Raw genomic sequence first — 13,352 nt, 5'->3', positions numbered from 1 at the left:
CTCGGCCTCCCAAAGTGCTGGGATTACAGGCTTGAGCCACCGTGCCCGGCCCCAAACCTTTTCAAATAAATAGGCAGAAAATCTGTATCTTGAAATGATTCGATTATTTTTAAAGTTTCAAAAGAAGTTACTGTTTATTTGTTTTCTTTTTACTGCCCTCAAGCTGTGAGTAAGGAACTTACTGTTTCTTTCTGACTTTGATACATTGCTTCACTTGAGTAGCCTTAAAACAAATCCATGTTTTTTGCTAAAAATGCTGAAAATGTAAATCACCCATAATTATCTCATTACCCAGGGATATATATCTTAGAGTAAATTCTTTCACATTTTCTTTTTCTGTAGACAAGCACAGGTATGCACACTTAAGGTAGCTTTACAGTCTGCTTTATTCATTAATATGTCACAAATTTGTGTATCCATGTCTATCCATGGGATGAGAAGTCTGAAATTTTGAGTCAGATTCTAAATCTTTCTTGTCTTCATTTATTTTTTTTTCTTGTCTTCATCTATTAAATGGTTAGTGCCCCACAACAATGGCATTAGTCCATTGATGAGGGCAGAGCTCTCCTGAACTAAATGCCTCTTAAAGGTCCCACCTCATAACAGGATTACAGTGGCAACTAAATTTGCCATTCTTCTCAACTCAAACTTGAGTTTTGGAGGAGATAAACATTGGAATTTTTACGAAAGTGGGCCAGATCCAGACCCCAAGAGAGAGTTCTTGGATCTTGAACAAGAATTCAAGAGAGTTTATAAAGTGAAAGCAAGTTTATTAAGAAAGTAAAGGAGTAAAGAATGGCCACTCCATAGGCAGAACAGCTGCTTGGACTGCTCCACAAAGGATACTTACAGTTATTTCTTGATTGTATGCTATTCATGAGTTTTCAGCAACAGCAAGGAGGCCAGTTGGATTGGAGCAGAGAGAAGAAAGGGGAGCACAGTAGATAAATTCAGAGAGGTAATGAGGAGACAAACCATGGAAAGCTTTATAGGTCACGTTGTTAGGACTTTCTTTGGCGTTTACTCTTAACTGGAGAACCGAAACCATCGGAGGGGCTTAAGCAGAGGAGTGATGTGAACTGACTTTGCTTTTAATACGATCACTTTTATTCTCTTTTGGGAATACACTGCAGCTGGATAAGAGCAGAGCAGGGAAAGTATTTAGGAAACTATTGCAAAAAATCACATATCGATGATGGTGAATTAGCATATCATGGTGGCATTGGGGAAGTTGAGAAGTATAACATTCTGGATATATACTTTTTTTTTTTTTGAGAGGGAGTTTTCGCTCCTGGAGTACAAGAGCACAATCTTGTCTCAACACAACCTCTGCCTCCCAGGTTCAAGTGATTGTTCTGCCTCAGCCTCCCAAGTAGCTGGCATTACAGGTGCCCGCCACCAAGCCTGGCCAATTGTATTTTTAGTGGAGACGGGGTTATACTGTGTTGGGCAGGCTGGTCTTGAACTCCTGACCTCAAGTGATCCGCCCACCTCGGCTTCCCAAAGTGCTGGGATTACAGGTGTGAGCCACTGCACCTGACCAGTGGTATTTTTTATTTTGCTGCTCCTCGAATGCTGGATGTTTTCATCTTTTTATTATTTTAAAAATGTTTGGATGAGTTGTTCTCTATGCATGTGCAAGCACTTGTCAGATTATTTCCTTAGAATAAATTCCTAGAAGATGGATTGCTGGAAACAAGAAATGTATGCATTTTTGATACCTTTGATTTATATGTCCAGAATAATATCCTAAAAGAAAATACCAATTTCTTCTCACCAGCAGTAAATCTGAGTACTTACAGTTTTTAGTATACAGGGTTGATATATAGTGTGTGTTTAACACTTAACAAATCCTGACAAGAAAAAGAAGATTGTTCTGTTTATTTAAAAAAAAAAAAAAAACTACTTAATTTTTAACTTGTATCTTTTTCTAGGTTACAATTCCTCTGAGTCATCTCATCAATGCCTTCCATTCACCAAAAAACACTTCTGTTTCTGTCAGTGGAGTGTCAGTTTCTCAAAACCAGTATAGAGATGTGGTTCCTGAGCATGAGGCTCCTAGCAGTGAGGTAAGTAGTTATCCTGGCTGTGTGAGAAAGCCTTTTTGATATACCGTTGACCCTTGAACAAATGAGGGATTAAGGATATTGACCCTCCCTGAGAAACCTAACTACTAATACACTACTATTGACTGGGAAGCCTTGCTGATAAAAAGTCCATTATCATACATTTTGTATATTTTATGTATTATGTACTATATTCTTTTTTTTCAGTATCATGAAGACAATATGTACTGTATTCTTACGATAAAGTAAGATAGAGAAAATAAAATGTTTTTTTGTTTTTGAGATGGAGTTTCGCTGTGTTGCTCAGGCTGGTGTGCAGTGGTGCCATCTTAGCTCACTGCAACCTCCACCTCCCAGGTTCAAGCCATTCTCCTGCCTCAGCCTCCCAAGTAGCTAGGATTACAGGCACCATGCCCAGCCAATTTTTGCATTTTTAGTAGAGACAGGGTTTCACCATATTGGCTAGGGTGGTCTTGATCTCTTGACCTCGCAATCTGCCTGCCTGGGCCTCCCAAAGTGCTGGGATTACAAGCGTGAGCCACTGTACCCGGCCAAAAGAAGGGTTATTAAGAAAATCATAAGGAAGAGAAAATATATTTACCATTTATTAAGTAGAAGTGGACCATCATAAAAATCTTCATTATCTTCAAGTTGAGTGGGCCAAGAAGGAAAAGGAGGGGCTCGTCTTGGTCTTGCTGTCTCTGGTGGCAGAGACGAAAGAAAGTCCCATGTATCGATCTGTGCAGTTCTAGTCTGTGTTGTTCAAGGGTCAGTTGTACTATTAGTCATGTTAGATGATGTATCTTTCTTTAGGCACTTGTAGCAGTGATTTCTGCCTTCAGCTTAATTTTCTTTGTAATTGAAGATATTTCTGGCTTTTGTTATACATATTGAAAAAATATTTAGACTTTTAAAAAAAATTTCATTTGGCATCATACTTGGTATCAGCACCTCCTAGATTGTGCGAAACCAGTCAGATACTCTCTTGTGTTCTTTAGCAGTAGCAGTGAACCCACCGGTAACTCACCGTAATTACCTCCCAAGTTTCAAGGAAGATAAAATAGTAAGAAGTTATCATCTACTGCCTTATAAGAGCTTTCAGTATAATTGAACAATCAAAATATAGGTACTGGAAAGTGAAATATGTAAGCTGGGACACTGTACTTTCAGTATTCATATAATTATAAAATCAGTGTTTCCTAGGATATTGAAAATTATGAACCTAAGAACTGTATTTACAAGGCTCATTAGTAAGATAGTTGCTTACAAGCTCAGGATACATTTTTCATGGAAGAGATGCTATAATCTGTCATTAAGTTTCCAAAGCCTCTTCAACTCATAAATAGGTTATGTTCTTAGTTCTGACATCAGGAGTTAATGGCAAAGGATGGTAGAGGAGGAGTTGAAAAGAGCTTGCTTTTGAGGGGGTTGTGGAGTCAGTCTTGGGATAAAAGTTTAATTAGATGAGAAATTTGTCATCTTATGCTTCCTTTTGTACTATTTGCCTAGCTCTTATTGCCTTTTTCTGTACACTGTCCATTGTCTTTCTACTCTACTACTGTTACTGTTCTTCAAAATTATAGGCCAAGAGAACCTTACAACTGAAAATATTATCAGTATCAAAATTGGTACATGCAGCAAAATTACATTCGTTTTACAAATTTTGAAAAGTATTAGTGTAGGTAGAAGAAACAGAATTCATCTGTGATATTCTTTTCCAGCGATAAGACTGTTAACATTTTATATTTATATTTCTTATATCTTTTTCTCCCAAACTTTTTACATTTTATAATAGTTGGATACCACTGCACATGTGGATTTAGATTCTGCTTTGCTCATTTAGTAGTCTTATGAATTTGTTATGCCATACATTTTCTGTGTGTATTCACACTGCATTCTATTAAAATTTGGCTACTACTTTTACCATTTTTCAGACTTGTTTAGCTGAAGTTAGTGCTGATTTCCTTAGTGTTAAACATAGGCCTTTTACAAAAAAAAAAAAAACAAACCCTCTATCTCTCAAACCCTGTATCTCTCAACTTATCATTTGCATTTGACCTTTCGTACTTTGCAAATACTCCCTTAAATTGACTGATACTACTTTGATGATGGATTTGTTTGTTTGTTTTTTTGAGGTTAGAGTCTCACTCTGTTGCCAAGGCTAGAATGCAGTGGCATGATCTCAGCTCACTGCAACCTCTGCCTCCTGGGTTCAAACAATTCTCGTGCCTCAGCCTCCTGAGTAGCTGGAATTACAGGCATGCCCCACCACACCTGGCTAATTTTTTGTGTTTTTAATAGAGATCGAGGTTTCACCATGTTGGCCAGGGCTGGTCTTGGACTCCTGACCTCAAATGATCTGCCAGTCTTGGCTTCCCAAAGAGCTGGGATTATAGGCATGAGCCACCATGCCCCTCCTAATTTTCATTTTTTACATTCTCTCAGGTTATATTCCCACTTGCATATTTTCTTTTTCTTTTTTTTTTTTTTTTTTTTGAGATGGAGTTTCACTCTTGTTGCCCTTGGCTGGAGTGCAATGGTACGATCTCGGCTCACTGCAGCCTCCACCTCCCAGGTTCAAGTGATTATCCTGCCTCAGTATCCCAAGTAGCTGGGATTATAGGTGCCCTCCACCATACCTGGCTAATTTTTTGTATTTTCAGTAGAGATGGGGTTTCACCATGTTGGCCAGGCTGTTCTCAAACTTCTGACCTCAGGTGATCCACCTGCCTCAGCTTCCCAAAGTGCTGGGATTACAGGTGTGAGCCACTGTGCCTGGCCACCACTTGCATATTTTCAGTTAACATCTCTCTGTATGTAACTCCCAAATACATCTTCAACTGTAAAGTTACTTGAAAGTTTTGAGTAATTTATCTAGACATTTTCCTCGGATAGACTCTAGGGACTTCCAATTTAATATGCCCAAAACTGAGTTATTGGTCTTACAGCGGCTTTAGTCCTTCTTTATCACTCTGAGTTCAACCAGAAAAGAGAAACCACATAGTCATTTGAAGAGTAAAAGTTTAACATAAAAATTTAATGTCTGCTGGGCACAGTGGCTCATGCCTATAATCCCAGCACTTTGGAAGGCAAAGACAGGTGGATCACCTGAGGTCGGGAGTTTGAGACTAGCCTAACCAATGTGGTGAAACTCCATCTTACCAAAAATACAAAAATTAGCCAGGTGTGGTGGCAGGTGCCTGTAGTCCCAGCTTCTCAGGAGGCTGAGACAGGAGAATTGTTTGAGCCCAGGAGGCAGCGGTTGCCGTGAGCCGAGATCGTGCCACTGCACTCCAGCCTGGGTGACAGAGTGAGACTCTGCCATATCTATCTATCTATCTATCTATCTATCTATCTATCTATCTATCTACATTTTTAAAATGTCATTTTTTGGTTTAATCTAAAAAAATTTTTTTACAAGGGATTGGAATAGCTAGGGATTTAAGAAGTAAAGAAAACTAAAAAAAATTAAAAAGGACCATCAGATTTAGGGAGCAGCTAATACTTCTAGGGCTGAGATAGAGTCAGGAAGCGTTCTCCACCCCCAGGCTGAGATCCTGACCTTGTTGTCGAAGGCATGGTCTTGGCTTACTGAACAGTAGAGAAGTTGCTGTGATGTCATGCCAGTGGAACTTGCTGGAAATCTGGGAAGTCTGCCCTGTAGGATACCGGGGAAGGCTGTTCCTGGGGATGTGTCCTATTAGAGAAGCTGTTATACGAGTGGTGCCGGAGAAACTGCTAGGTCCTGCTGGCCATTGTGCACTCCAGGAGCCAGGGTTTGGTGAAACTGTACAATTGACAGGAACCAGATGCTCTAGAAACCATGGGTGTTATAGACACCCATGATAATCTTGGAATTATCATTTGAGGTCAGGAGTTCAAGACCAGCCTGGCCAACATGGTGAAATCTCCATCTCTACTAAAAATACAAAAAATTAGCCAGGTGTGGTGGGGCTTGCCTGTAATTCCAGCTACTCAGAAGGCTGAGGCATGAGAATTGTTTGAACCCAGGAGGCAGAGGTTGCAGTGAGCTGAGATCACGCCAATGCACACAATACTGAATGAGCATACCAGAACCAGGAATCAAAACCCCTCTTCCTACAACTAACTGTGTCTTCAGTGACTCACTGACAAAGCTTAACACTGTTTCAGTTGGCAAAGGAAAAATATTCAAAGAGTACAGATCCATTGTCACAGAGCCAGAAAAAAGGATGAAGAAGAGCTAGGACACAACCAACTGAAAACTGGCACATTTGTCCAGAACCCTTCTCTCTCTCAATCCCTATACCCTGCGAGTTTCTTCAGGTGCCTATTGTCTATGATTTGCTTTGTCTATCCTTCTTAGTCACGCTTAGTTCAGGTTCTTGCCATCTTTCACTTATTCCATCAGCCTTCTCTCTCATCCAGTCTAGCTTCTTTGTTTATCATTTTTAAAGTTTTTGTAGAGACAGGGTCTTGCTTTCTTAACCAGGCTGATCTTGATCTCCTGGCCCGAAGCAGTCGTTTTACCTCAGCCTCCCATAGTGTTGGGATTATAGGCGTGAGCTAGCATGTTAGTCCAGTCTATCTTCCTTAGTCCTCCATTTTCTTCCATAAGACAAAACTAATCATATTTAGAGAATTAAATTCAAACACAGCTCTTCACAGTTTGCCCATACCTATCTCTTTAGTTTTTTCTTTCCCTGAACTTTTTGAGATATTCCAGACCCTTGGATGGCTTTTTGTTTGACCCCCTTCCCTAAGTCTTCTTCATCCATCATTTGTAATAGCTTAAAAAGTAGTTCTGAGTATTTTATTTCGTCATGGCTTTAACTGTCTCTTACTGTGTGCCCATCATGATATATGCTAGGATATGTAGATGAGTAAGGCATGATCTCTGCCTTTAATCCTTACTATGTGAAATAAGGTATATATATATTTTATTTTTTTTTTTAATTTTTATTTTTTTTGAGACGGAGTTTCACTCATGTTACCCAGGCTGGAGTGCAATGGCGCGATCTCGGCCCACCGCAGCCTCCGCCTCCTGGGTTCAGGCAATTCTCCTGCCTCAGCCTCCTGAGCAGCTGGGATTACAGGCACGCACCACTATGCCCAGCTAATGTTTTGTATTTTTAGTAGAGATGGGGTTTCACCATGTTGACCAGGATGGTCTCGATCTCTTGACCTCGTGATCCACCCGCCTCGGCCTCCCAAAGTGCTGGGATTACAGGCTTGAGCCACCGCGCCCGGCTCAAGGTATATTTTTTTATAGTCACTTTAGTATTGAGAAAATGAATTCTAGGAATACGAGCTATAGCTAGTAAAAAACGTGTACCATATTTCCAGACATCACTCCAGATTTACATAATCCATGTCCATGCCTCTATTTAAAACATTTTTATTTTTAGAGCCAGGGTCCCTCCTCTGTAGCCCAGGCTGAAGTGCAGTGGCACTATCATAGCTCACTGCAACCTCCAACTCCTGGGCTCAAACATTGTTCCCGAGTAGCTCATACTGTGAGCGCATACCACCATGCCCAATGAATTTTCACATTTTTCGTGGAGATGATGTTTTACCGTATTCCCTAGGCTGGTCTCAAACTCCTGGCCTCAAACAATCCTCCCACCTTAGCTGTTTTGGGTTTGAGTGACATGTAATTGTTACTTGCCTTTAAGTACCTCACTTTCAGCTCATATGGACAAGAGAATAATCCCTATCCTGTTGTTTAAAGGTGGGTATGTATTCATACATTTTTGTGATTTTTAGACTTTCTTTCCCTGATTTTCACACAGGTTTGACTTTAATTTTCTTCCTCGTTAGAAGATATGGGTAACTTTAGAACCTCTGAGTTCAAGGAAGGATCTCAGCAGTGAGGCCAGAGGAATGAGATGTCCCATGGTAACCAAGCATACTATTTCCTTGTCAAGTGGGCTTTTATCTATGGCCACTTAGGGACTTGGAGGAAGCTTAAAAACTCCATGGACTGGTGAAGATTATAATTTGAATGGAATTTCCCCAATTCAGGAACCTTACTATTAACCGCCAATCAGTTCTATACTATTGGGGAAAATCTCCCTGACCTTTTATAACATACTTTGTAACCCTGCAGGCAGTTACTCTTATACTCTTGTCATTATAGATGCTTGACTGTTGGTTAGACTAGCTGTTGATCAGAGTACCCTTGTATGGAGAGAAGGAAAAAATATCCATTTCACTTGATTCTGTGAACCATAATGCTTAGCTCAGTAGTGGTTTGGGTCTGATTAGAAATTTTTTTTTTTTCTCATTCATACTGAAATGTCATCTCTTTATTTAAGGATACCATTGGGAATATAATTTTTTAACCTATGTCAAACCTCATTTGACTGACCTCAGTAAAACGAACTGGTAAAAATATTTGCATCAATTTATTTTTAAATATTAAAGGAAATATATTTGTTAGACTTTCAAAATCCAATTGTTTTAACTGATAATATGTACTTCTTAGGTTAATTATCTTGATAATGTTAATGCATACTTGGTTAACCCAATCTTTTACAGCCTTCACTTAACTTAAAGGACCTTGGTTTATCTGAACTAAAAATTGGACAGATTGATCAGCTAGTAGAAAATCTACTTCCTGGATTTTGTAAAGGCAAAAACATTTCTTCCCATTGGCATACATCCCATGTCTCTGCACAATCCTTCTTTGAAAATAAATATGGTATGTTAATGTATTTTTTTGTTCTAATTAAATATTTTAGCCCTGTTAATAATTATAGATACCATTTATTAACATTTACTATGGGCTGGGTTCCTTCATGAAGTTTTGGAGTGTCTTTTTTTTTTTGCAATTTTTCATATTGGTATAGTATTAGATTTACAGGAAAGTTGCAAAGACAGTACAGAATTTTGCTTCCCCTCATTTTGACATCTTATATAACCATGGGACATTTGTCAAAACTAGGAAATTAACATTGGTACAATGTGGTTTTTTTTTTTGAGACGGAGCCTCACTCTGTTGCCCATGCTGGAATGCAGTGTCACTACCTTGGCTCACTGCAACCTCTGCCTTCCAGGTTCAAGCAATTCTCCTGTCTCAGCCTCTTGAGTAGTCACCACGCCTGGCTAATTTTTATATTCCTGGTAGAGATAGGGCTTCACCATGTTGGTCAGGCTGGTCTCAAACTCCTGACCTCATGATCTGCCTGCCTCAGCCTCCCAAAGTGCTGGGATTACAGGCGTGAGCCACCACGCCCTGCCTGGTACAATATTTCTAACTAAACTACAGACTTTGAATTTCAACAGAATTTGTGTTTACCAAATCACTGTTTTTCTGCAAGTGTTCTTTTTCATTTCCAGGATCCACTTCAGCATACCACATTGCATTTAGAAGAATGAGGGGGTGGTGTTTGTTTTAATTTTAGGTGACACACATTTATTTAATTCCAGAAACGTACTTAATCTCTGAGAATACATTGATAAAAAGAAGTCATTATCCATTTTGTGGAATGTCTACATATTTTTTTATTTGAATCTTGTAACAGTATGGCATTATAATAAGTGGGTTCATACTAGTCTGTTGAAAAGGGATGTTAACTTTATGAGTTTTTCTTTGGATGGCACTTAAACAAGGCCATGAAAGTCCAGGAACAAAATAGCAGGTTTGAATAGTTTACAATGAAGGTTTGATTTGAAGCTGTACTTTGTATAAACTTAATTCATTAACTAATTCTTTACTCTTTCTTTCCTTTATTTCAATGTAAGGACATAAAAAACTGTTAAGTGTGAGGAAAAATGAAATGGTTTTGAGAGTGAGGGCTTAGACTAAAAATTTTCCTCGGTCTAATTTGCCTTATTCTAAAATACTTGGCCCTTAGTAAGTGTTCAGCAGAATACAATTCTTACTGTTATGATGTTGTTGTTATTCCTATGCCTACTGCTCTTCTAGCTTACGTATTTACATTTACTCTTAAGATTGTTCCTCATAACACCAGCTGCTTGGTAGATTTATTTAGGCAGGCAGAGGTATTAGGAAAGGATTTTTTACTGGATGCTAAGGGTACTTTGAAGAGTCCCTGAATTCTAACTGGTACACACAAATAGATGATAACCCCTGTTTGTTTCTTTTTTTTTTTTTTCATTTTTTTTTTTTTTTTGAGACGGAGTTTCGCTCTTGTTACCCAGGCTGGAGTGCAATGGCGCGATCTCGGCTCACCGCAACCTCCGCCTCCTGGGTTCAGGCAATTCTCCTGCCTCAGCCTCCTGAGTAGCTGGGATTACAGGCACGCGCCACCATGCCAAGCTAATTTTTTGTAGTTTTAGTAGAGACGGGGTTTCACCATGTTGACCAGGATGGTCTCGATCTCTTGACCTCGTGATCCACCCGCCTCAGCCTCCCAAAGTGCTGGGATTACAGGCGTGAGCCACTGCGCCCGGCCCCCTGTTTGTTTCTGTTGTTGCTGCTGATGACCTTTTCCCTAGGATCTTGGATGTAAAATAGGATGAGACACCATAGTCAAGAAGAGGAGTTAGGAAGAATCAGTGAAGTAGTCATGACTTGACCTTTCTTTATACCCAATGACTAGGGAAGCTTTAAGAGGGAAAGATACAGTAGCTATGATTTATGGTGTTTTATTATACCACTTTTGAAATTGTCTCTAAGAAATAGCAATTCTTTATCTCTTTATATTCTTAACTAAAAGTAATTTTAACCTAAACACAGTACATCTATTATCACTGTTAATTGGAATTTAGTTTAATAAGCAGCTATATTTGTATGCCAGTTAAAGAAGATAATCTAACCAACAAGCGATAGCTAGTAAACTGAAGAACTGTGAGATGTAAAGTAGTTAAATTAGCAACGCTTTAGATATTTTCATAAAAACAGTCATATCATGGATAAATAAAAATTGAAACTCACATTGTGATTTCCCTAATATTTGATAGAATTATTTATATTTCATAGGATTTTTTAGTCTGAAAATTAGAAAATTTACTTTTTGCAATTTTCCTCCAGGTAACTTAGATATATTTAGTACCTTACGTTCCTCTTGCTTGTATGGACATCATTCAAGAGCTCTTCAAAGCATTTGTTCAGATCTTCAGTACTGGCCAGGTATGAAGCAACAACCATAGCTGTTTTGGAAAAAATAATAGATTTTACTGTAGTCTGATTTGTTTTTCTTAATGGTATTAATGATTATAAACATTCATTTGCAGTTCACAGGACTTAAAGAATATTTGGAATTGATAAGTTTTGGTATTTCTGTATAATTTTTAATCTGGAAAATACATAGGAGCTGAATTTTGAGTGTGATAGCATCACAATAAATCAAATTCCAGGGAACTCATCTACACTTTTTTCAAAATAATTGACTAAGCACATTTGCTTACTCATTCTCACTTTCAAAAGCCCATTGAAATTATAAAATATATATATATGAGAGAAAGAGCAACAACAGAGGGATTTCATTAATGGACTAGAAATTTGAGGACTTTCCGTAGGCTGTAAAATAGGTGACATCAAATTGACGTAAAATCAGATTTGCACATATTAATATAATTTTTGAATACTAGGCACTAGCAATAGATGTCAGGTGATAATGATAGATGTAAATGAAAAGGACATTTTCTACCTTCATAGGACTAATGAGGCCGGGCGCGGTGGCTCACGCCTGTAATCCCAGCACTGTGGGAGGCCGAGGTGGGTGGATCACGAGGTCAAGAGATCGAGACCATCCTGGTCAACACGGTGAAACCCCGTCTCTACTAAAAATACAAAAAATTAGCTGGGCATGGTGGCGCGTGCCTGTAATCCCAGCTACTCAGGAGGCTGAGGCAGAAGAATTGCCTGAACCCAGGAGGCAGAGGTTGCAGTGAGCCGAGATCGCGCCATTGCACTCCAGCCTGGGTAACAAGAGTGAAACTCCGTCCCCAAAAAAAATAAATAAAATAAAAAAGGACTACTGATAGGGTCTCATGAAAGAGGTAAGTACTTCTGCTTCCATTAGACCTTGGGAAAGTCCTCAGCCCCAGATCAATAAAAGTGGCCTCTGGGATGGGATAGAATAAACAGTTGAAGATTGCCGGAAATGGGCCAATCACAGAACAGATATAGTGTTTAATCTTTAGGTAAATTAGCAAAAAACACCTTTTTAATAAGGGGTGTGTGTGTGTGTGTGTGTGTGTGTGTGTGTGTGTATGTGTCTGTGTTTGTGTATTGAGGGAAGTCTATCTGTGGAGACTCCTGGTTTAAGCATTGATGCCGAGGTACAAAATAGTACCCCAGCTTGGGTGACAGAGCAAGACCCTGTCTAAAAACATATATATATATATATGTTTATACATATATGTGTGTATGTGTAAATATGTATATACATATATATGTGTGTATATATATTTGTGTATGTAGGTATGTGTATATATATGGATATACACTCACAAGCATGACAGAGGAACAAAATAGGTCAGTTTCACTTAACAACAGAAATCCTAAATAAAATCTGAAGAAAGCAAGTCTAGAAATGTGCTAAAAATATTATATCATGATTAAGGAATACAGAAGTAATTTAACATTATTAGTAAATCAATCAATTTATCATATTAATTGATTAGAAAAAACATCATTATTACAATGTATGATAAAAAGACATGATGTATTTTAATTGCTGTGCTTTCTGAAAACTCTTAGAAAGCTGGAAATGGAAGGAAACTTTAAAAATTTCTTAAAACATGTTTCTGTTAATTTTAGAAACATAGTATCCTGGTTTTTTTCAGCATTAATTTGGAGATTCTGAACAAGATAATTTAAAAGCAAATGAAATGAGCCACATGTAAATTAAAGGAAGGGGTAAAATTAAAATTATAAAGGTGACATGATTGTTTACCAGAAAATTCAAGAAAATCATCCACAAGGCTGTTCCAAGTAAAGCGTTCACTGCATTGTCCATACCAGATAAATGCATAAAAATCAATAGCTTTCTTGTATTCTAGCAGTAGGTTTTATTTACAGTTTCTCCAAAACCCAGTAAATGTTTATCCTGACAAGAAATACATAACATACATCTTATTAGGCAACAAGAGTAAAACTCTGTCTCAAAAAAAGAAATTCAAGAAAAATGAAAATTCCAAAAAAATTTGGTACTGTTTCTAGAGTGGTTTTTATAGAAAGAGCATGTATGTACAGGCATAGAAGGGTAGTCAGAATTGTTAACAGATTATACTTTTGACAAGTGAGATTGGGGCTTGAGGAATTAAAAAACACTAATTTGATACACTCACCTTTTTTAAAAAAAAGCATGTAATTACCAAAAACATGTAAAAATC

The 13,352-nt window shown here is 38.2% G+C and overlaps 1 protein-coding gene across 2 annotated transcripts in view; it reads left to right on the top strand.

The window, feature by feature from the left end:
- The window catches only part of YME1L1 (YME1 like 1 ATPase), a 44,048-nt gene that overhangs the window by 2,500 nt on the left and 28,196 nt on the right, over positions 1–13,352 (top strand). For both annotated transcript variants that reach the window (XM_032243816.1, XM_032243817.1), the window contains exons 2-4: positions 1,935–2,069; positions 8,586–8,748; positions 11,044–11,142. In XM_032243816.1, the coding sequence (XP_032099707.1) occupies positions 1,935–2,069; positions 8,586–8,748; positions 11,044–11,142 (397 nt within the window). The remainder of the gene's footprint in view (positions 1–1,934; positions 2,070–8,585; positions 8,749–11,043; positions 11,143–13,352) is intronic.

The sequence above is a fragment of the Sapajus apella genome, unplaced genomic scaffold (assembly GCF_009761245.1).
Source record: "Sapajus apella isolate SASKATOON/1434 unplaced genomic scaffold, GSC_monkey_1.0 scaffold53, whole genome shotgun sequence".
NCBI lineage: Eukaryota > Metazoa > Chordata > Mammalia > Primates > Cebidae > Sapajus > Sapajus apella.
This window is presented reverse-complemented; position numbering and strand designations above follow the sequence as displayed.